The sequence below is a fragment of the Octodon degus genome, unplaced genomic scaffold (assembly GCF_000260255.1).
Source record: "Octodon degus isolate 3935 unplaced genomic scaffold, OctDeg1.0 scaffold00092, whole genome shotgun sequence".
Taxonomy (NCBI): domain Eukaryota; kingdom Metazoa; phylum Chordata; class Mammalia; order Rodentia; family Octodontidae; genus Octodon; species Octodon degus.
The window spans coordinates 7842667-7866104 of record NW_004524668.1 but is presented as its reverse complement, the minus strand read 5'-3'; the positions used below and the strand labels follow the sequence as shown (position 1 = coordinate 7866104).

At 57.5% G+C, this 23438-nt stretch overlaps 1 protein-coding gene across 8 annotated transcripts in view; it reads left to right on the top strand.

The window, feature by feature from the left end:
• Window positions 1-23438, top strand: part of Arhgef10l (Rho guanine nucleotide exchange factor 10 like) — a 136753-nt gene that overhangs the window by 64115 nt on the left and 49200 nt on the right. For 5 of the 8 annotated variants that reach the window (XM_023722456.1, XM_004637682.2, XM_004637681.3 and 2 more), the window contains exons 5-14: window positions 3163-3254; window positions 4034-4117; window positions 7244-7407; window positions 13829-13937; window positions 16956-17062; window positions 18263-18340; window positions 19227-19406; window positions 20462-20578; window positions 21638-21730; window positions 22956-23129. In XM_023722456.1, coding sequence (XP_023578224.1) covers window positions 3163-3254; window positions 4034-4117; window positions 7244-7407; window positions 13829-13937; window positions 16956-17062; window positions 18263-18340; window positions 19227-19406; window positions 20462-20578; window positions 21638-21730; window positions 22956-23129 — 1198 coding nt within the window. Of the gene's footprint in view, window positions 1-3162; window positions 3255-4033; window positions 4118-7243; window positions 7408-11302; window positions 11420-13828; window positions 13938-15696; window positions 16207-16955; window positions 17063-18262; window positions 18341-19226; window positions 19407-20461; window positions 20579-21637; window positions 21731-22955; window positions 23130-23438 lie in introns of those variants that run through there. The other 3 variants (XM_004637679.3, XM_023722460.1, XM_023722459.1) reach the window with 3 other exon arrangements.

Genomic DNA, 23438 nt, shown 5'->3' with positions numbered 1-23438 from the left:
TTTGTGTGTGTGTGTGTTTGTGTGGGGTGTGTGTGTGTGTGCGTGTGTGGCCAGCTCAGCCCACCAGGGGGTAGGGCTGGCTGGCATGTGGTGCTGGGGGATCGAACCGTGGTCCCTGTGCTTTGCTAAGCTTGTTCCAAGTAGGTGCTTTAGACCACTGAGCCATCTCACCAGCCCCCTGAACTGGTTTCTGAGGAGGTGAACCCGGGAGGGGAGTGAATGCTCCTGTGTGAGTTCTGGGCTTTCAGAATGTCAAGCAGTGCAGACTTCCTGGGCGGACGGACTCGCTGTTAGGTCCCAGCTCTCTGCAGTAGAAGCACCAGCGATCTTGTTTTTCTTTGTGAACATCAGCTTTCCAAAGTGTAGAATGGGGCTAGTAACGCCCATCTCCTGTTAGTTCCTGTGGGATTAGACTGCAGGTATATGGAAAGCCAAACAGTACGGGTGGTTTTTTTTTTTTTTTTTTTAGCTGTCTTGCGTATTGAACCCAGGGACTTTGCACTGAGCTATATTCCCAGCCCTTTTTATTTTTATTATTTATTTTCTCCTCCTCCTTTTTTTTTTTTGTAACCCAGGCTAGTCTCGAACTCACACCAATCCTCCTGCCTCAGCCTCCTGAGTGCTGGGATTACAGCTGTACGCCACCACGCCTGGCCAGGTGCTTCATAAGGTTACGGGTTATCATGTTATATATGAAAACTAAGCTGGCCCATGGATGGAGATTTCTAGCCAAAGCCTTCGAAAGTCACATCCACTTTGGCTGGAATGGTTTGGCTCTGTCTGAGCATGTCCCTGCCACACCCCCCTTTTTTCTTTGCAGTACTGGGAACTGAACCCAGGGCCTTCACATTGAGCTGTATATATCTCCCGCCCCAACCCCCTCATAAATTTTCATTTTGGAGCCGCCATGGTGGCACATGCCTCTAATTGCTGCACTTGGGAGGCTGAGGCAGGAGGACTGCGTGCATTCAGGACCAGCCTGGGCTACAGAGTGAGAGTTCATGGTCAGCTTGAGCTACATGGTGAGACCCTGTCTCCAGACTAACAGAAAAGAAACAAAGAATATTATTTTAGAACAAGGTCTCACTAAGTTGCTAAGTTGCCTAAGCTGGGCTCAAATTTGCGATCCTCCTGCCTCAGCCTCCCCGTGTGTGGGACCACAGGTATCGTTGCTGGAGGTCTCTGCGTTGAGGAGCCACTGTCTCAGGGAAGCACCCGTCTGGGATGAGGGCACACGCTCCTCCCCTCAGACTGGGACCCTCTTGCTGCTGTAGAACAGCCCTGGCCCCTCCCGGCGTCTCAATCTGGAAAGGCACTGTCATCCTCAGCCGGGCAGTGGATGGCCGTGGAAAGAGCCCAGCTTGGGAACAGGCAAGCTGGCCTCCCAGCTTGGCTTTGCCACTTCTGGGCAGGGTGGTCCTAGGACCTGCGGGGCGGGGGAGCCGAGAGCCACTCCACCCGGTGCTGGGAAGGTGAAGCGAAGGGCCCAGCACGTGGGGGCACCCAGCAGCGTGGATTCCTCTCTCCCGGATGCCGGGCTCTGCTCTGGACTTCGCTTCCTGCCATTCTGCTCCTTAACGGTTCATGTACTGGGGGGTTCTAGTTAATTCCTTGGCAACCTCAGCCTCTGTCCCCAGCTTGGCACGAGTGATCTTCGTTGGTGTATGTGTGTGTTAAGCCTCCACATTTTTAAATTTTTTTTTGAGACAGTGTCTCACTATATAGTCCTGGTGGGTCTTGAACTTGTGGTAATCCTCCTGCCTCAGCCTCCTGAGTGCTGGCATTGCAGTGCCCCACACCTGGTCTCAGCCTGGACTTTTAAAAAAGTCATGTAGGAATGATTTCCGCCATACAAGAAAGTTGTCGGGGCTGGTGAGATGGCTCAGTGGTCTAAAGCACCTACTTAGAACAAGCTTAGCAAAGCACAGGGACCGCGGTTCAATACCCCAGCACCACATGCCAGCCAGCTCCGCCCCCTGGTGGGCTGAGCGGGCCACACACACACACACACACACACACACACACACAAATAAAAAAGAAAAGAAAGTTGTCGAAGTACTCAGTCCATGGAGTTTCCTGCAGCTCAGTGTCCCCACCCCTCACGCCTCATGTGACTGAGGTACAGTTGTCAAACCAGGAGAGCTGCCACGGTGGCACCAGTTTTCCTACGTGTGTTGCATGTCCACTTAGGATCCCAAACGTGTTTGGTTGTGGTCTCTCCTGCACTCCTGTGGCCTGCCACGGTTTTCCCACCTCCCCTAGGTGTCCATGATATTGGGAGTGTGGAGGGGCAGGGGCAGCTATTTTGGAGGACGCTCTCGTCCAGGTTGCCTGCTGTTCTTCTGACCTGTGGCAGTGGTTTGGGCAGGAGCTCCGAGGAGCCAGGTGCCCAGCTGTGGCAGCTGTCGGGAGCTGGCGGCCCCTGCGTGTCTGGAGTCGCCCGCCTCCATCCTTTGCTTGGTTCAGGTGGTGCCAGCTGGTTTCTCTGCTCCTTCCCGTTTGCTTATCTGTCTTGCAGAAGCGTCCTGGCCCAGCCTGTCCTCCAGCTCTCTTTCTTGCACAAGGCAGGGGATGCCTCAGCAGACTGGTTTGCATGGGGGAGGAGGGAGGGAGCTTCCCACTGGGTCTGCCTCGAGGGGAGAGTGAGGGAGGGTCCAGTGCTGGGTGCTTACAGCTCAGAACCCCTTCAGACTTCACAGGATGAAAGCACCATGGTGCTGCTCTGTGTGTGTGTGTGTGTGTGTTACTGTGGATCAACCTAGGGCTTGCACACTGAGCTACACTCCTAGCCCTTTTGTTTTGCGGAACTGGGCATTGAATTCAGGCCCTTGCGCTTGTCAGCCAAGTGCTTATTCTACTGAGCCATCTCCCCAGCCCCTCCCAGCCCTTTTAATTTTATTTTGAGACAGGGTCTTACTAAGTTGCCCAGACTGAGTTCAAACTTGCAGTCCTCCTGCCTCAGCCTCCCAGAGTGCCGGGGCAATAGGTGTGTGCACCATCACACCTGGCTCCTACTGTGCCTTCCAAAGATGAGGAACCTGGCAGGGCTAGTGGTTCATCCACAGCCAGCCCAGCTGTGGCCCCCCTTGGTGGTCCTGATCCACTGCACGCCCTGCAGACCCGGGGAGCCTGCAGGCTCACGGCACTGTCTCTGGCCCGCAGGGTGCCGGCTGTGGTGAGCAATGGGGATGCTGTGGATGTGGCTTTCTCTGGGGTCCAGCGCTCCAACTGGAAGAGGAAGAGCTCCCGTCGCAGTAAGTTTCCCAGCGACCTGCCCGCCACCTACCTGGGGTAGAGCCGTGGTCCAGGAGTGGGCCCCACACCCAGCTGTGCATCTGTCTACAAGCTGTTGTGGGTTCCCACAACAGGCCTGTGGGCCTGATGGGGGTACCAGTCACTAGCACTCTGGGAGGAGTGCCACGCACGGGGCAGGTGGGAAAGGAAGGTCCCAGGCTGAAGAGCCAGCATGTGCAGGAGCTGGAAAGCCAGGGGACACCTGGTTCCTGGGGACGCAGCCCTTGGCTATCTGGCTGGGGTACGGGGTGGCATTAAGGGGGCTGGTGCTGCATCTCCCCTGCTCTGGCTCCTGCACCAACGGGAGCGTGTTCCTCTGGGATGGCATCCAGTCCCTGCGCTGGGTTGAGGGAAGGGGGAGCAGGGGGGGCGCAGGGAGGAAGGAAGCATTGGTTAGGGCAGGGGCCCTGTGACTTTCCCAGAAGGCCTAGCGGACCAGAATGGGCTCCTTCAGGGTGGGGGCCGCTTTCCTGAATCCCAGCTGTGCCCAGTGGAGGAGGAGCGAGTCGCCCCATCCTGGGCCAACAGGTGGTCAGATGTGCAGGCCTGAGGGTGGCAGGGAGGTGGGTGGAGGTCTTCACCTTGGAGCAGCTGAGGGTGGGAAGGAGCCAGGACTGCATCCCCTGCGAGCAGCAGGAGCTCTGGGCTACATGTGCTGGCTGCACCGTCAGGACGCTGAGGCCACCAGTGTCCCTGCCACAGCCCCTCTGAGGGTTCTTTCTCTCCCCTTCACTCCCAGTTGACCGGTTCACTTTCCCTGCCCTGGAAGAAGATGTGATTTATGACGACGTCCCCTGCGAGAGCCCAGATGCGCATCAGCCTGGTATGGTTTCCTACCTCCCCTGCCCTGCCCCCCTCGTCTTGCCTTTTCAGGGCTCTACAGTCTTCCAGGCAGGGTTCAGGAGCTTCAGTGTGGCCAGGGCTTGGGGCTCCTGGCAAGAGCGTGCAGGGACCATGGGTCCCCAGCCAGGTCCTGTCACTGCTCAACCCTGGGTGTCCCCTCAGGAAAACAGTGAGTCCACTTCCCAGGGCCGTTGAGATGAGCAGTTGTTAAACCCAGAAGGCTGTGCGGGTACAGCTCAAGTAGCCTGACACCCAGCTGTGGGTTAGCACAGAGGCGGGATGGTCTGCCAGGAGATGGCAGCTGCCGAGGGCACATGGAGTGGGGTGGGGGCGGTGCCACCAGGGCTCACCAAGCAGAGCAGAGGGATGTGGAGTGGCAGACGGCAGCCTGAGCCGTCTCTGCTGGATGCACAGGCCGGGCTCCCCACATGCCACGTCGTGTAGCTGCTTCCATTTAGGGTACCCTGTCTTCATTTCCAGGCAAGGAAACTAAAGGAGCAGGGCTGGGATTATAACCTGGGCCATTCTGATTCCCAGAAGCAGTGCTCTGTTCCTGCCGCAGGAGGATCTAGGTGGCATTTTGTGACAAGTGAAGCACATTTGATCCCATAGTTGTGTGAACCCCCAAAGCTGGCACAGGGCAGGGCCTGTGGCTCCAGTTGCATCAGAGAGGTTCAGCCACTAGGCCTAGGTCACACAGCGGGGACTTGAACGGATGACTCTTATTTTCTCTGCTCTACTAACCTTGCAGGGGATCTGCGTTCAGAGGGCATATGCTGGCCTTGCTTTTGAGGGGACTCTGGTCTGATGAGGAGCTGTAACCATCCGTGGTCAGCACCAGTCCTGTGGGAGAGCACATGGGCAACAGACAAGGACCAAGGGCCTGGAGCCGTCTCCTTCCTGACTCCTGTGTCTGGGACAGAGACCTCTGGGCCAGTGAAAAGGGACCCATGGGCCAGTGCCTCTAACAACCGGGACATGCTGGGAGTGTGGCTCCCTGCTTGGATGCCTGGGAATCCAGGAGGAGCAGAGAGGAGCAGGGAGGAGCTCCTAGCTGGGGTCTTGCAGCCCCCATGCACTGCTTTGCCATGCAATCAAATCAAACAACTGATTCCTTGGCCTCACTCTTCACTGACCTCGAGGCTGCTGGGACGTGGATCTGTCCTTGTTCCTGTGTTCAGGTGGTCTGCACCACAAACTGAGGGCCACGCCTGGGGTGACACTTGCTCAGGATCCCAGCACCAGCCTGCCTAAGACTGTTGTGTGCTTAATGGAGCTCAGAGAGGAGGTGGCCAGCCACTGTCTAGGTCCTATACCCGAGGGAACATGCATGTTTCTGGGTTCAGATGCTGCTCTAGTATGCGTCGGGGCCTAGGGCTTTGTGCCTTTGGGCTTTGCCTTCATAGAAAATCAAAGTCACCTGACCTCACAGGACATCCAGAGGTCTCTCTGGGCCTCAGTTGATGCATTTGTGACAATGGGCCAGTCGTGTCTCTGCCCATGGGATGCTGCTCAGGTGCAGGTTCCCTGAGATGATGTCGGATGCTGAGGAGGTGGCTGGGAGTGCTTCGGAAGGCCCCGAGGTCTTGGTTGTTAGCGAAGGCCAAGTGTGAGGAAAATGGGATGCCTGTGAGCCCCCTGAAGGCTGGGGTTGGTGCTTAGGCCTCTGTGGCCATCTGTTGGAGAGGGTATTTCCAGACAGGGTGACTGTGGCAGAGGCGGGGTTCTGGTGTCAGGCAGTATGATGAGCGGTGGAGTCCCAGCCCAGCTTGCTGTCTGTCCTGGGCTGGCTCGTCTCTTGGCCTCTTCCCGTCTGTCCTGGGGGAGTGGTGCTCTTGCAGCTGCCAGCCTCATCGGCTGAGATGTGCTGCAGATGAAGTAGGGCTGGCCGAGGTACCTCGAAGATCTGGGCCTGCCTCTTCAGCCACTAGTGGGGTCCCCAGGGCAGCCAGCCCAGCGTTCTTCTAATAACAGTCATGGCCTGTGCCCCAGCTGCCTACCTCTGGAGACCTTCATCATGAGTGTCTTTGCTTAAAAGTAACCTCCTGTTCTCTGATTCTAGGTCTGGAGTCTCCACTGGACCTTGTGGCATCTGACATCTCCCTAGCTTTCCTGGGGGGTGGATTTGTGGGCTCTGGGTCAGAGGATACAGGCGGTCCACAGGGAGCCACTGCACGTGGTCTGCTGCCCATGCTGGGTCCTAGCACCGGCTGGGCTCTAAGAGCTCCCTGTCCTTGCTTCTCTCTCAGCCCATTCTCTTCTCTTCCTCCTGATCTTGCAGGGAGGTCTTAGCAGCCAAGGCGCCGAGTTTCAGTAGCAGCTTCTGAGCAGCTTTTCCCAGTGCCAGACTTTTTTTCTGTGTGCTCAAAGCATTTCATCTTCTTGTACTTTTGGGAGTCCGACCTCACTTGTGGCTTTCTGCCGCTTTCCTGAGAGTGTCTCGCTCACCTTGAACTCACTATGTAGCCCAGACTGGCCTTGAACTTGCGATCCTTCTGTCTTAGCCTCTTGTGCTCCGGGATGCCAGATGTGTGCCACCACACCTGCTTCTCACTTCATGGGGAGGATAGCTTTTATGCAGGTGATGGAGGGGGTGCCCTCCTTTCCCAACCTCAGCTGTACAGCAGTGTCTCCCACCTGCTCTGAGAAGCACTGCCTGGTGGCTTCTGTTTCTCCAGATGGGGACTGTCAGTTCTTTGCGTCGTTCCCCCCCACCCCACCCAGACCAAAGCATCCCTGTGGGGTTTTAGAAGAAGATAGACTCCTGGTCTCTGGATCAGGCACGCCCCCTGCTGGAGTGTCCAGGATGCCATGGGAACTTGAATTTGGGATTAGAGAGAGGATTGGCCCCTATCTGTGCTGCTAGTGCCCTAGCAATCCCTAAGTACCCAGGGTGCTGAGGGCCTGAGGTGGGACTTAACCCTTAGCTCTCTTCCAAGAGAGGCCAGGGAGTGGGCCCTTGGTTCACAGTCACGTGATGTTAGCTGGAAGTTACTGAGTGTGTGCATCTGGCACTTGTGCTTGTCCCCATCTCCTTAGCCCCCCACCGTTGGGCTGGCCGCATGGCCTTGGGGGCCACAGCTCACCAGCCCTGCCCTGGCTGCAGGGTCAGAGCGGAACCTGCCCTATGAAGATGCGCGGCGGGTGCCCGGGGAGACCGAGGACCTAGGCTGGAGCTCCAGTGAGTTTGAGAGCTACAGCGAGGACTCTGGGGAGGAGGCCAAGCCGGAGGTTGAGCCTGCCAAGCACCGAGTGTCCTTCCAGCCCAAGGTGAGGGCACCAGGTGGGGACCGTCTCAGGGTCTGGGCACCGGGACCCCTTCAGGGATGGGTTGGCGGGTAGTGGGACGTGACACCTGCCTCTGGGCCTCTGTGGTTCCCTCAAGAGAGGGTGAGTGAGGAGCCAGGGGCCCAGGTCATCAGCTGCAGGGACTGACCCTGGGCCGATGTGTCTGTGGAGAGCTCTGACTGGGGACGGGCCTGGTTTGGCCCTGGCACAGGTACCCTTTCCACCTTGGGCCTGCTTCACAGAGGGCTCTGCCAGGCCCATAGCAGGGCAGGTGGGTGACTGCACCTTTCCCGATGTCACTTGTGCTGAGACCTGCAGCTTTGTGGCAGCAACTTCTTACAGGGCTGCCTGAGCAGTGGTAACAGGGACCCTTCAGGATCCTTTTGAAATGACAAAGGCAGACAGGTGAGATCTGCCCATGGGCAGAGAGAGCTGTACCGTGAGAGCTGTGGGGTTGGTGGGGCCGAGGTGAGGGCTCCAGGGGCCTCCAGCCCACTGATGAGTTTTGGGGTCCCCCCAGGAGAGGTCGCCTCTCTGGCCAGCACTCACACCCAGGAGTCTTCAGGCAGCCTGTCCTCCTCCAGAACAGCTCCCCCGCAATGTCCCAAGCAAGGCCCCATGAGCTTCGAGCTCTCATTGATGGGCCCACACTGGGCGAGGAAACTGGCCTTCAGGGTTTGCCAGCCATGAAGCAAGGGCGCATGACACCTGCCGCATGCCAAGTCCACGTCCCAGGTATAGCTTGGGATGCATGGGAGCAGGAAGACCAGATCCACACATGGGGAACCTTTATGGTCTGAAGAAAGTGAATGGGAAACAGTTCATCAAAAAAGAAGACAGAGATGCCGTTCTGTAAATAAGAGCCATGCACGCCAGGCATGCGGTGGGTGCCTGGGATGGGAGCCTCGAGGGCTTCCAGGGTTGGTGAGCTGGGCACCAGCCAGGGACGCTGCAGGGCTGGCAGGAGCAGGAGCAGCCTAGGCGGCGCGGGTGCAGATCTCGCAGCACACCCTGCCTTCCCGGGATGCTTGGTGATGCAACTCCTGGCCCCAGGTCGCCTGTCCACAGGAGGGACTGGTGTAGCCCCACCCCGCCTGCTCTGGGTGTGCCCGGTGGATCTATGGTCCCTTCTCCCACTGCCTGGTCCTGCTGGTGCCTGGGAGGGAACCATGAATTTCTCTTGAGGGGCAGGGGAGGGGTGACTGAGTTGAAGCGCTCAGCTGTGGTGCCCACCTCTACGTGGGCACCAGAGTCCTCTGAGGCCTGGGTGGAACTGCAGATGCCAGTGTTACTCCCTCGACTCTGGTTCAGAATGTGGGTGGGGCCTCGCTACCACCTTTTAACCTACTCTCTGCTCCTAGGAGTGGAAGGGGTCCATTTCTTAATGGACCCTGCGCTGGGGCCTGGGGCTTCCTGGGAGCTCCTGCCCCTCCCAGCCTCACATCTGGGACTTTGGGCCCTGCCTCAGCCTGCAGGCCATGTGGTGTGCTTCTTGGGGCTTCTACCATGCGGGCCTTTTCTCTGCCATAAGCCCAACCACAGCTAGCTGGGAAGTATAAGGGGTGTGCGGCCTCTTGCTCTGATGTTCACCTCTGCCCTGGGACACTGCTGCGCCCTGCCTATGGGGCTTTGCCCTCCTGAACTGCTTGGCCACCCACCGCATGCCTGGCGTGCAGCAGCAGAACGTGTTTGGGGCCCACTGCTGCTTGGCTGTGCTTCGCGTGTGCTCTGTGTGCCACAGGGCTGTGGGCTGCAGGGGTCTGCGGGAAGTGTCCGTCCTGCCCCAGGAGTCTGACTGCAACCTTAGCACTCTGCCCAGCTGAAAGCACAGTAACAGAGCCACTGCCTCAGATACTGGAGGGGTCAGCCCCAGGCAGGTGCCTCACATCAAAGAAAGTGACCTGGGGGCCTGCAGAGGGAGCTCCTTGGAAACACCTGGCCCTAGTGTGAGCAGCTGCTCTGGCCCTGAGGACCGCCTGCGGCCACCTGCCCACCTGCCATTGGGGAGAGAATTTTCCCACCCCTTTGCTCTGTGGAAGCAACCTTCAACCCTAACGTTCCCCGGGTCCTCGGATTCTAGGAGGTCAAGGGCACCAGGAGCTATGGCTTTCTTGGTATGCTAGCCTAAAAAAACCTCAGGAGCTTTTGTGGGCTCAGTACAGGCCCCGAACTGCCTGATGGTTTGGGAGTCTGGGTCACTTGCTAGATCCATCACCTTTTTGCATAAAAATAGTGGTCATCCACCTCTTATGGTGCAATATCAAAGCAGGTTCATTTATTTGATTTTCCCGATACCCTAGTGTGGTTAGTATGTTGGCATTAAGATGCACATTTTGTCGACTGAATAATTTATAGCACTGAAGGTCAGAGATGTTCAATGACAAGGTTAGGGTCACTGCCAGTAATGGTACTGGTATAGTGAGTACTCAATATCACATATGGATAAAAATAGCACAGCCATCTGTGGTATTTTTTGTCCATCCATCCATTCATCCTCTCTGCATTCACCCATCCATCCATCCACCCCCCACTCATCTAACAAATGCCAAGCACTTATAATTTAAAGGAAAATCATAATAGCTTCTACTCTCTCAGTGCCTGCTAAGCTCTGGGCTTTCCATGTAGTATCCACTAAGCTTTCTCAGCAGCTCTATGAAAAGTAGTTGTTCCCGTGACCACTTCCCAGTGTGGAAACTGCAAGTCCCTGGTAAAGGATCACTTTGGCTGCCAGACAGGCAGTGGTGATGTGTGTGCAGGCTTGCCTGCCTCCACAGCTCATTCTTTTTTTTTTTTTTTTTTTTTTTTGTGGTACCGGGGATTGAACTCAGGACCTTGTGCTTGCCAGGCAAGTGCATATTCTACTGAGCTATCTCCCCAGCCCAAGAGCTCACTCTTGGTCTCCCTGCTTGTCTGCCTCTCTAGGAACAGTGCCTATCTTGGGCTTTTTACCAAGTACCCATTACAGGTCACGAATATAGGAGTGAATGTGGAAATGTATGTCTGAACATCTGTCTCTTCTGTCCATCCACCTCCTTCCGTGTGTAAGTCAAACACCCATCCAGCCTTCCGTGCTGTCGCCTGTCCCCATCTCCCGCTGTCCTTGCATTTACCTCTTCTTCCCGTGGTATGCGAGGGTCCGCTTGTCCCAGCCCAACAAAAACTCAGGAACCAGCTGAGTGCATTTCTTTGCAGACCCACACCCAGCAGTGTCGGCTTGGTAGCTAGAAACTGCTAAAGTGTTCATAGTCACATGTGGAAATGCCATAGAGCAGGAGCTGTCTTTGGGGATAGCCAGGAAATGTTTCCCATCCACCCATCCATCCATTCCTTTACTGTCCATCCATCCATCCATCCATCCATCCATCCATCCATCCGTCCAGTTTTATGGTCATGCAACCATATGTATCTAATTGTTCACTCACCCACGTGTCTGTGTGTTTGGTGTCCACCCATCTGTCCACCCATCCACCTATCTGTCCAGCCCATGTATACATTTGTCCCTTTGTCCTGGCCACTCATGCTGTCCGTCTGTCCATCTCCAGCCATCATCTTACACACATACTGAGAACCTCGAAGGTTACAGGGCCTGCGCTGGGCCCTCGGATGGGGAGAAGACGCATTCTTTGCTTCCCAGGACTTCCAGGTGGCTGGCCTGCCTGGTGGGCTGGACGCTGCTGGAGCAGATTCTAGCCAGACCCCACCCAACTGCTGCCTGGGCCCTGGGATGCCCCGCCCCACCTGCCCCAATTGTCCGATTGTCCGTCTGCCACCTTGACCTGAGTCTCCTTTTTCCTCTGTTGTCTGTATTTTGTCTCCTGCCTGTCCCGCCTGCTCCTCTCACCTGCTCTCCTTCTGCCTGGCTGCTTGGGGGCTCCAGCTTTCTCCAGACCTGACTAGGCTAAAGGAGAGATACGCCAGGACTAAGAGAGACATCTTGGCTTTAAGAGTTGGGGGGAGAGACATGCAGGAGCTGAAGCACAAGTACGATTGTAAGGTACTGTCTGTCCATCCCTCCCCAGGCCTGGAGGGGCGTCTGCAGCTGCAGACCTTCAGGGCCTCCCTGCTGTGCTGGGCTGCCAGGGCGGGCTGAGCCTCGGGTGCCCTGGACCTGCACCCTGGCCGCATTTTCATCTGGGCTGCAGCTGGGCGTTGGCTTGAGCCAGCTGTGCCTCCCACATTCTTGTTCCTGCCTGGATTCTCCCACCTGCAGCAGACACGCTAATGGGCTCAAGAATTCCAGGGTGGGTTTTCAATCTTTAGGGCCCTTGAAATCCCTTGGGGAGTACTTGATTAAATACAGATTTCTGGGTTCCACCCCTGAGGTGCTGATTCCCTAGGTCTGGGCCATAGGTCAGGAACCTGCATATTTAACATCCGGGGTGGGTTTGGGTTATGCTTTGCAAAAAATACAGTGGTGGTGACCTTGGACATGCCTGCCCCTCCACACTGTTCAGAGAGGTCCAGGTTAAAGAGAAGTCCTTGCACCTGTGCAGATGGGACCCAGGCATCTGGAGGCTACCGACCATGAGTAGCGCTTAGTTGAACTCTTGCTGTCATGGCAACAGGCTTTGAAATCCTGCAGCCCTGGGTTGGAAGCTCGATCTCACTTCTTCACTATGTGCCAAGGACTGCAAGGGGCTAGGTACCAAGAGCTCAATGACTTCGGCATAGCCCACGAGGAACTGAGGCTCAGCAGGGAGCCACGGAGGTCAAAGAGGCCAGGAGCAGGGCGCATCCCCCGGCCATGGCCTGGCAGACTCGGAGACCTGCTCAGGCGTTTGCTTGCTGCTTTTTTTTCTCCCCCAGGGAAAATGCCAGCACAGGGCCCCGAATGCTTCCTCAAATGGCCTGTTCCTTAGGCCGCTGGATGGCGTTCTTCCAATAACAGGAAGTGGGCCTCTGAAGAGGATATGCCCAGATGTGCAATTTCTGGGGTGGACATCTGTCCTTCCATTAGATCCTCAAAGGCGCCTGTGCCCCCCTTCCCCGGAGGTTCCAGGGCTTTTTTGGCAGCGGCTGGGTACCACTTCCCTTTTTTTCCCTCACCAGGGTTGCTTCCAGAAGGCGGCCTTGTTCCTGAAAAGCCACCGCCCTGCCCCTGCAGCCCTGGCCCTGGGGCTTTCCAGCAAGCAAGCATTCTTCCCCCAGACCCTTGAGCAGTGTATGGGGACCAAGCGACAGTCAGGGGCGGCAGTGAGGACAGAGGAGACCCGAGCATGCCCACACATCCGTGTCCCCTGCCCTTAGCAGAGTTTGAGGGAGAAGAGGGTTTTCCTGGAATTAAGTTATCCTCCGAGATGGCCCTGTGGCAGCCTCCACTGAAATTAATTAAAAACAGTTGGACACGGTGGCTGGCGCAGCCTTCAGGTAGGCTGAGACAGGAGGATCACAAGCCTAAGCCCACCCCAGACAGCTTAGTGATGTCGTGAGAACTTGTCTTAAAATAAAAAAATAAAAAAAAAAACTACTGGAGATAAAGTTCAGCGTGAAGGCCTTGGGTTCAATCTCTGTGACTGCTGGAAAAAATAAATAAATTAAAAAGAAGCATCAGCAGGAATTGGGATAAGCAGAGACAGTGGTGGAGTTGAGGTGCCGTGGTCACGGGGCAGGGGCAGGGGCAGGACGGACACAGAGCCCGCTGCTATTGCAGAATCCTGGTGGTTAGTGCCAGTTGTGTGCTGGAGCGGGAAGGTGGCAGGACACGGCCCAGTGGGCGAGTGGTGCAGGGTGGCGGGGAGGGGAGGACAGTGGACAGCGGCTCTCAGTGGCATCCCCTTGGGGCAGTGCCGTCCTCCTGCTCCCTGCCTGCTCAGCTTGCTGTGCCTGTGTCTGGCTGCAGGAGGCTGCTTCCCGCTGTTGTCTGGGTCTTCCCCTTTCCCTGGGCAGAGGCTCAGAGGGAACCTGCTTGTTGGGGGCAAGGGACCGGATCCTTCCCTGGGCTTGGTGGTGAGGTAGGGCATGTGTTTTCTGTTGCCACCAAAATGGCACAGCAGGCCAGCTGTTCAGTGCACCTCCTAGGCTCCTAGTCCACACTGACCCCCACAGGGTGGGGTTTTTCCAGGGGAACACAAGGCTCAGCAAGGTGGAGAGGCTTGTCCACTTGCTGGGGAGAAGCAAAGCTGGACTTTGAACCCAAATTCAGGACTCCAGCCTCCCCTGCCCCCGCCCAGCATCTCCTTAGGGTGACGCCTACTGCTGAGGATGGTCCTGGAGGGAGCTCGTGGGTGGGAGCCCCCTGCCCACAGGGAGATCCTCGGGGCACAGTGGCACCTGGTCCTGCCTTGCTGTCCCTCAGGGCCGTGGCTGCTCACCTATCTGGGCAGGGATGGGCTGGGAGGTTCTTGGCTTCGAGGGGGCTGGTGGCTCTCGGGGACCCTCAGATGCACCCTCTGCCTTTGCTCAGATGACCCAGCTCATGAAGGCTGCCAAGAGCGGGACCAAGGATGGGCTGGAGAAGACAAGGATGGCTGTCATGCGCAAAGTGTCCTTTCTGCACAGGAAAGACGTCCTCGGTGAGGCACTGCCCAGCCAGCTCTGGGTGGGCTGGGTGGTGCTGGCACCTGGCTGCTGTGGTGAGGGGATTGGGACAGAGTCCTGACCTTGACCTTGGCCATGAGCTTCCTAGCCTCCTGCTTACCTGGTCTCCGAGTGTCTCTGTCCCTGCCCCATCCATCTGCCCATCCTCCAACCAGCCAGTGTGTATTGAGCACCTACTACATGGGGGCCCTTGGGGCTGTGAAGGAAAGGAGTGTGCAGTAGAGAGAGAGAGAGAGAGAGGTGAGCTAAGATCAGGAACCCAGGCATCAGGCAGAGGGCAGCAGGGCCAGGCCTGGAGGGAGAAGGTGTGAGGCATTTGGGGAATGATGTTCACAGCCCGATGTTGTGGGGTACACCTGTGGCCCCAGTGCTCTGGGAGGCTGAGGCAGGAGATTGGCAGTTTGAGCCAGCCTGGGCAACCTAGTGACTCTGTGAGACCCTGCCTCAAAATAAAAAATAAAAAGGGCTGGGAATGTAGCTCAGTGCGAAGGCCTTGGGTTTAGTTCCTAGTACCGTGTGTGTGTGTGTGTGTGTGTGTGTGTGTGTGTGTGTGTGTGTGTGGTTTCACAGTGGCCCACCATGCAGATACTTCATGTTTCCCATTTGCAGAAGGGAACAAGCACAGAGAGGTTCAGGGCCTCGGCTGAGGACACACAGGCGTGGAAGGGCTGGAGGGGCCTCACCTGGCTGGATTGAGGGTGGGTGGGAGGTCTGGGCAGGATATGGGGGGCTGCAGGGGCCTTGTTGGGCCGTGGCCTTCGACCTTCGGAACCTGGAGGGTCATTAGAGGGTTCTAGGCAGCAGAGCCCTGTGGTCAGATTGGATCGATTGGTCCTTCATCGGGCAGGTTTTAGGAAGCATCTCTGTGTGAGGAGCCATCCTGGGATGGCTGCTATTGGAGTCTGCGTGACGGAAAGTAAAAGCACAGGTGGAGATTTAATGTAGTGGTAGGTAGTGGCAGGACTCCTAGGGAAAGCTTCCCTGGAGGATGGGGTGGAGGAGCCACCGCTATGGGGTGGGCCTGGCGAAGGCTCTCTGATGAGGTCAGTTTAGTGGGAGGGGAGAAGGGGTCCCGGGGGAAGTGGCACAGGTGGTAGGAGGTCCTGGTAGAGCCTGGCTGCAGCCCGCATGCTCTCTTGGCTGCCAGCCCCACGCACCTGACTCAGGGCTCAGCCCCTGGGCCTGCTCTGGGCAGTGGGGGAGGCACCTCTGCCTCACATTTGGTGACCCACGCTCCCTGCCCTGTACCCACCTGATACTGCTGGTCTTCATGGGACGCTGGTCTCTTCTTCTGGAGAGTACTCAGGCCAGGACTGTAGAATGCTGCCAGGCACCAGGGGGTGGGGGACAGGGCCAAGCAAGGCCACGCTGTACCTTGTGCTGTGCAGGTCTCTGGGGGCTACTGATGAGATAAGAAATTCTGGGATGGTGGGTTAATGGAGGCCAGCTCTCCTAGGTAGAGAGAGGCCTCGTCGGGGGTGTGCCGGGTGCCCACCCTTGCATATGGCCTCCGGCCAGGGAGAGCCTGGGCCTTCTTGGCAAGCTCAGTATTTTAGCCTTTCTGTGCCTCAGTTTCCTCATCTGGACAAAGACCTAATAATGGCGCCCATCTCCCAAGCCATGGTGAGGATGATCAAGCTGGGGGGTTGAGAGAGCCTTCCATGGCAGGCCTCGTTTTTGGTGGCAGCCAACCCGATGTGGAGGCTGTGTGTGGCGTGGTAGCATCACACGGACCTGAGTCACATCCCTGCTCGGTGGCCTCTGGGCCGTGACCTTGTCCAGTTCTTCCCTTCCCGGAGCAGCAGGTTCCTCCTCTGCCCGGTAGGTTGAACCCCACGCTCTCAGAGCGCCTCTGAACGAACTGGGCATGCGCAGAACCAGGCTCTTGGGGTTCGTGCCCGCTCCGCCCTCGGGGAGCAGGCCACCACTCAGGAGGGGACAGGCTGGGTGCCTGGGGATTGTTTCTCGGACACCCTCCCTCCCCAGCCATAAACCCAGAGCCTCTCCTAAAGTGATCCTCCCACCAACGGCGTTATTAATAGCCACCCGGCTCGGGGCACGGGCCAAGAATGTTACCCAGCAGCTCGTGGGGGAAGAGGAAGCCGAGGAGCCGGCGGCTGGGGTGGGTGCGGAGCGATGCCCGGGGTGGCGTCATGTGGGCCAGGCAGGAGGGCCTCCACCACCCCTACCCCCACGCGGTCGTCCGCTGTCCCTCCTCCTCCTCTTCCTCTGTCTCCTGCTCAGGTAAGAGCCTGCCAGAGTCCCTGCTCACTCAGTCCGGGGTCACCGCTGCTTTTTTCCCACTGTCCACTTCCTGCCACCACGGTGGCCACAGTGTGTTGGGGCCACTGAGCATCTGGGGGGCTATCTGCTGGTTCCAGAGCGCCTCTTGGAGGGGGGGCCAGGACCCTCCCAGGGCAGGCCCTGCTGCCCTCTGCCTGGTCGCCCTCTCCCCTGAGGCCCGGCTGCTGTCCTACTCACCCTGTTGGAGTTTAGGTTTCACCCACTTATGCCCAAATTACTGGTCAGATTCCAGCTGAACTTTGCTTTCTTGGTCTCTTTGCATTTTAATATTTTGAAAAAATAAAAGCACAAAGCCAAATTGCCCCCTTTTCTGGGCTTATTTTCTTCCCTCTTCTAGGCGTGCAGAAAGTAACTATTTTTAGTGCCTAGTGATGGGACAGGAGCGGCTGGCCTTTGCCGGCCAGTGACTTCTGGAGGAGTGAATGCTGAGATCTCGGCCTGGATGCTGCTCTGTGTCCCCTCCCTTGCTCCCTTCCTCTGTGTTACTGGTGTTTAGCTGCCCACGGGCCAGTCCAGGGCCTGGGCATAGTGGGGAGCTCACAGGATGGGCCGAGTGTTGCTGTGTCCAGGGGCTGCTGTGTCCCTGACGGAGTCCAGGGCTCATCCCAAGGGGCTCTGAGACTCTGCACATGGGCAAGGTGTGTTGTCTATACCCTTTAGCATTGTCATCAGGTCATCTGACTTTCCAGGTGACTCAGAGGAGGAGGACATGGGGCTCCTGGAGGTCAGTGTGACGGACATCAAGCCCCCAGCCCCAGAGCTCGGTCCCATGCCAGACGGCCTGAGCCCTCAGCAGGTCAGAGGGGACGGGATGGAGTCTGCAGAGACAGGGAGGATGAGGCTCCCAACCTGCTCTTGGGGGGCAATCAAGTCTGGGTCTGGAGGAGGGAGTGACAAGTGGGGGCTCTCGGCAGTGGGCGGGGCTTTCTCAGCTCGTAGCTGGCTTTCCAAATTGGACTCCGTAGGTTCTGGGCTGGTTTGGGGGACTGTGAGGGTCCTCTGGGTGGTGTCTGCCTGAGGGTTGTTTGAGGGAGGACTTCAGGGAAAGAGGCTGAAAAGCACTGAAGTGTAACTTAATGGAAGAAGACTGCAGGTGGCAGTCCCCATCCACTGTCCTGTTAGCATACAGGGACATTGCGGTTGTCATAGGCCTCGGCCAGGGGCTATGGCTCTGCTAGAGATGTGTTACTTCTCTAAGGGCGGCTTTGCTTCAGGACCTTGTTCTTGTCCTATTTCTGCCCTCCTTATCCGGGCTTTGGCAGCAGGGTAGTTGGGCATGAGCTGGCTGGTAGTAAGGATGGAGCCTGCCATGCAGCGAGCTCAGGAGAAGGGATCTGCTCCATTGTGGGCTGGTGGGGAAAACATTTGGCCTTGTTTGGAAATCAGGAAGACTGTCGCCATGGGCTCTGTTCCTGCAGCAGCCACGGCTGGCCCGAGTCCCTTCTTGGGATGCTTGTATTCACTGGGGTTAATTGCCTGACCTCTGAATGGTTCTGAGAAGGTGACAGCCTGCTCTCCCTGTGACAGCTGTCAGGGAGCCAAGTGAGGCCCCAGGCTTCCCACTCCCAACCAGGCTCTACATCCTGGCTGGTCCCTGTCCCCCAAAGCCTTTGGTGGCCCTGGATCAGGCATTATCAGTTATTCCAAGTCTGCAGTTCTCATCTCAGAGTGGTTTTTACCCTGTGGGGGACACCTGGCAATGTCTGGGGACATTTCTAGTTGCCACATCTCAGGGTTGTTGCTGGTGTGGGTGCACAGCCCCCCACCCCAGCTACTCAGCCCATGCATCCAGGTGCTGGGACTCAGGACTGCTCTGGGTGCTGCCTGCACTTCTGGGGGTTACAAATACCACATCCTGGGGACAGCCTGAAGGACAGTGGCCCTGGCTATCATAGTCAGGCCTGGTGTGGGAAGGAGCGGGGAGGTGGGAAGAGGTGAGACACAGGCATGGGGCAAGGGGAGCAGTGCCCACTGACTCTGCTCTCCGCCCGAGCAGGTGGTCCGGAGGCACATCCTGGGCTCCATCGTACAAAGTGAAGGCAGCTACGTGGAGTCACTGAAGCGGATCCTCCAGGTGCAATGTTGGGGGTCTCTCGGCCCTGGGACCAAGCGGGGAAGGCCCTAGAGAGACACTTTCCGAAGGGCATTCGGGAATCATTTCAACAGGCAGGGGCCCAAAGCCAACACTGTTTATGGGGACAGCAGGACTTTCAATTGGGGAGTACCAAGAATCCCTAGGTTTTTCATGTTTATGGGGTGACAGTTTCCTGAAGCCACAGGAACCCTGAGAAATGATGATGTTTTAGAAGGTGAAGTGTTTGTGGTCTCTTTTGTCCCTGCAGGGGACTGCAGCTTCTTTGTCCATCTAGGGGGTCAGTGGGACCCCTGCTGCATCTCCCCAGCATCCTAGGGCTCTCCAAGGCAGGGGTGGGGTGAACAGAGTGTGCCAGTGGGGTATGTGGCTGGAGTCTTCTAGGATGCTGGAGTGAGGTCACCAGGGAGGGGCTTCCAGGGTGGGAGGTGCCAATGACACCTCTTCTTCCCAGTGTCAGCAAGGAGAGGTGAAAGCACCCCTCCCATGGAGGGATAGGAGAGGGGTGCTGGGTCTGGGAGTAAGGGGCTGCTAGCAACCTCAAGGACAGAGTGGCGCGGGGTGCTTCCCAACAGCCCCCAGCCTTGCCCTCCAGCTGCCACCACGGAGCTCCTCTTAGGCAGGTGACACATGAGAGACCTTCTGGGTCCCAACTGAAATCTGAAGTCATGGGCTGGGGGTTGCAGGCAGCAAAGAGAGGCCAGGCATGTGGAATCACAGAAAGCCTCCCGGAAGGGCAGACGAGGAGTGGAGGTGCCTCTCCTACAGTGGGAAGGCCCCCCGGGTGTGCCCAGTCCTCCTGGGTGGTCCTGATGGCAGGTGGGGGAGACCTGTGCTGGCCTCGGCCCTCACCCCCAGCCCCCCGCAGGACTACCGCAACCCCCTGATGGAGATGGAGCCCAAGGTGCTGAGTGTCCGCAAGTGTCAGGTGGTGTTCTTCCGCGTGAAGGAGATCTTGCACTGCCACTCCATGTTCCAGATTGCCCTGTCCTCCCGCGTGGCTGAGTGGGACTCCACGGAGAAGATCGGAGACCTCTTTGTGGCCTCAGTGGGTGTCCCCTGATTCCCTCCCCAGTATACCTCAGTAAATCTGTAGTTACCCAATGCAGCCTCCTGCCTCTGCCTTGTCCAAGTCAGCGGAGTCAGAGTGCAGCAAGATCTCTGAGCCTTCCTGGCCCAGGGTGGGGTCACTGGGGCACCTTCATGTGCTCAGATGTCTGTGGAGAGGGCTACTGGGGCTTAGTGCCAGGAGTTCCAGGGCATGGCCCTGGGTCTGCCCAAGTGCAGCACCTGCAGGAAGTGGCTATGGCCTCCAGCCACTGGGGGTGGCTCCTGTGGCAGGTCCCAAGCTCCCTTGGGACTGACCACTGTTGGAGTCTGGTTCAGACTGCAGTCTTGGCCCCCAAGGAGGCCAAGGGGGGCCCAAGTCTGGTCCCAGCTCAATTCTGCAGCCTTAGGCAGGTCCGGGCCCTCTCTGGCTGCAGGCTCCCCATCTGTGGAATAAGGGAGTGTGTGGGGTTCCTGGCTTTTTAAACGGAAATCTGAGCACCCCAGAGACCCAGGGGCATGAGGGAGGCTCCAGGCTGTGGAACTCTGCTTTGGTCTGTTCTAGGTCACGCTAGGTTCTGTTCAAACAAACAAACAAACAAACAAAAATCATTTTGAATATCACAGCCCTCATAGACCATTAAACAGCCCCAGTGTCCTGGATCCTGCATCCCAGGGGCTCCAATGGGGGAGTTCCCTGGCCAGTAGAGTGGCACGGTCCTTGGGGAAGGGGGTTCCCGAGTTTGGTATTGCTTCATGCACAGGGTAAGGATGTGGATGTGGTACGGACCATGTCCCTGCCACCCTTCCTTCCCATCTATGGGCTCTGGCTGCTGTAGAGAGACCCCCCCAGGCTCTTCTCAAGCACTGCCTAATTCCTGTGACCTGGGGCAGTCTCTGTATCTCTCTGTGCCCTGTTTACTCACCTGGGGGGATGATAGGTCTGCTGGCCTTGCAGTATGTGGAGGCCATGCTGACCAAGCTGTGGTTGGGTGGGGTGGTGTCCTGTCATGTGTTGATGCATGCCCCTCCCCCTCTGCTTGCCACATCCCACAGTTCTCCAAGTCGATGGTGCTGGACGTGTACAGTGACTACGTGAACAACTTCACCAATGCCATGTCCATCATCAAAAAGGCCTGTCTCACCAAGCCGGCATTCCTGGAGTTCCTCAAGGTGGTCTTGGGCGTCCTGGCCTCTCTCCGCAGGGTGTGGGCTGGGGCTGCTCAGGAGGGAGGCTCCCAGTCCTGTGGGAAGATATTGTTCCTTCCTGCTCCTGAAGGAGGGTGGGAGAGAGTTGGAGGGTCTTAGGCAGCATGGGGTCCTAGGGCTTTGTGAGGGAGAGCAGACCTGTGACCCTGCTGAGCCCTTAGGTGGCCTCACTTGCCAGTTCAGAGTGGGCAGCATTTCAGAGTCACTGAGCTGGCTTTTGCTCTCATTTGTGAAAGGGTGAGGAGAGTCCCTCAAGTTTTGAGCATCTCACAAGACAAAGGTTAAAGGGCTTTGGAAAGCTGCAGGGTCTGTGGGTGACTAGCTGGGCTCCCTGATTTCCCTGGGAGAGCAGGCAGGAGAGGCAGACATAGCCCTACAGCCTGAGGACGCAGGTCTAGAGGGGCCCGGGTGTGGGGGTGTGAGGAGCATGGGGTAGGAGGGTGGGAATGGCTGAGTCTGGGTTTTGGGGTGCGGGATGCCTGCTGGGGAGCCCTAGGCAGCTGAGTTTGTTTGGAGCCATTCTGGACCTGTAGGCCTAGGACTGGGACAGAGTATTTCAGGCAGTGGGAGCTACTGAGGAGTTTAGAGCTGGGGGAGATGGACAGACATGGAAGCTGGTGGAGAAACTGGGGGGCTATGGGAGATAAGGGTCAGGACCTAGGGAACAGGCGTGGTTGGAGCAGTGGAATGGACGTGAGACAGGATAGTAAGGGTCTCCTGTACCCAGCCCCCTCCCTGGCAGGGCCCATGGGACCAGGAATGGCTGTCTGGGCTCCTTGGAGAGTCAGACCTCAGGAACAAAGGCCTGCCTCCCCTAGTTGTGCCTGTACTTCAGAGACCCACAGCAGCTGCCCGCACTGGTTATCTCGGGGATGTGGGATCCATGGCTGCAGACCCAGGGGTGCCACTGAGCTCTGCTCTCAGGCTATGGCTGAGCAGGGTCCGGGGTCCCGGGGAGAGGAGTCCCTGCCACTGGGCCCTCTCTGTGGGGGGCCAGCGGATGATGGCATCTTGTCCCAACAGCGGAGGCAGGTGTGCAGCCCCGACCGCGTCACCCTCTATGGGCTGATGGTGAAGCCCGTCCAGCGGTTCCCGCAGTTCATCCTCTTGCTCCAGGTATGAGCCCTCCAGAGTGGTTGTGGGGTGGGAGCCTCCCGGCAGGGGCTGAACCCTGCTCTCACCCTGACCCACATCTCCATTCCTGCTTTGCGGCCCTGGCCTCCTCGGTCTCCTGTCCTGGAGTGGAGCCATCACGTTTCAAGGTGTAGTTTGCACGGCTGCCCAGGGCAGGAAGGGCATCCACAACCCTCAGACTTCTTCTAGGCTAGGTGCTCAGTCTGCCCAAGGGAGTGTCAGTCTCACATAGGGCACTGAAAGTGGGGGCCCAGTCCACTTCTGAGGGTCCCCTGGGGTGATCTCCCAGGAGATGAGAGGGTGGCTACCAGGCTAAGGGCCTGGTGGCATCTTCCTGCCTCCCCACCGAGCTGCTACGCTGCAGAAGCGGGTGCTCATCTCAGCATCCTATTGATCAGTTACTTGGTTTTGACTCATGTACTTGTTTATTGGCTACCATGGCAACCACTTTTAAGGGTCCCTAACCAGGGATGTAGCTCAGTGGCACAATGCCTGCCTGGCAAGTGCGGGGTCCAGTTCAGTGCCACTGAGCACGTTCGCCTGTGCAGCCATCGGCACTGTCCCTCTCCCAGGGCATTTCCTCTGCCAGCTGAACTTCTGTTTCCACGAAATGAGAATTCCTCATTGTCCTCTTCCCCCAGCCCTCAGCACCACTGTTCCATGTTCTCTCTCTCTCTCTCTCTCTCTCTCTCTCTCTCTCTCTCTCTGACTGGCTCCTCCAGGGGCTACCCTTAAGGGATTGGTCCTATGTCCACCTTGCTGTGTTTTCTACTTAGCACGATGCTCTTTGGCTTCGCTGTGTGGAAGTGTGGGTCGGACTCCCTTCCCGCCGAGGGCTGGGTGCCACATCCCAGGTGCCTAGACCACATTTGGCTGATCTGTTTATTGTCCTGGCACAGATCCTTGGGTGACTCCTCCTTTGGGCTCTTGTGAATGACGCTGCTGAGGACACGGCGGGCAGCTGTCTCCTCGGGACCTTGCTTTCTGTTCTTTGGCTGCATACCCAGGAAGACTTACGTGTTTATTTTTTTCTTTTGTGCTCAGTCTCTGCGTCTTGGGGCCTTGTGCTGGGCCCCGTGTCTCAGCTGCAAGCTGAGCGCTTTGCAGTCTCTTCGGGACAGATGGCGTGGCAATCGCGGCCTCGACCCCAGCCCGCGGAGGGTCTGTGTGGGGAGGGTTCCCAGTCCTGGCTCTCTGTGCCCTGCAGGACATGCTAAAGAACACACCCAGGGGCCACCCCGACAGGCTGTCCCTGCAGCTGGCCCTCACGGAGCTAGAGACGCTGGCAGAGAAGCTGAATGAACAGAAGCGGCTGGCCGACCAGGTGGCTGAGATCCAGCAGCTAACCAAGAGCGTCAGCGACCGCAGCAGCCTCAGCAAGGTGAGCTTGGGCCTCCCTGCCTGCGCCTGCTGGCCTGCACCTGCTTACCTCCTCCATCACCGCCACTGCTCTTGTCTCCTGCCGGTGGCCATCCACTAGGTGGCAGTGTTCCCTGAGGGAGGGAGCTTTTCCAAACCTACAGCCCTGAACTGGTGGAGACCGAGCTTCTTGACAGACTGTGACATTCTTTTCTTTTTTCTTTCTTTCTTTTTTTAAAATTTTATTTATTTATTCATTTGTGTGTGTGTGTGTGTGTGTGTGTGTGTGTGTGTGGCCAGCTCAGCCCACCAGGGGGCGGGGCTGGCTGGC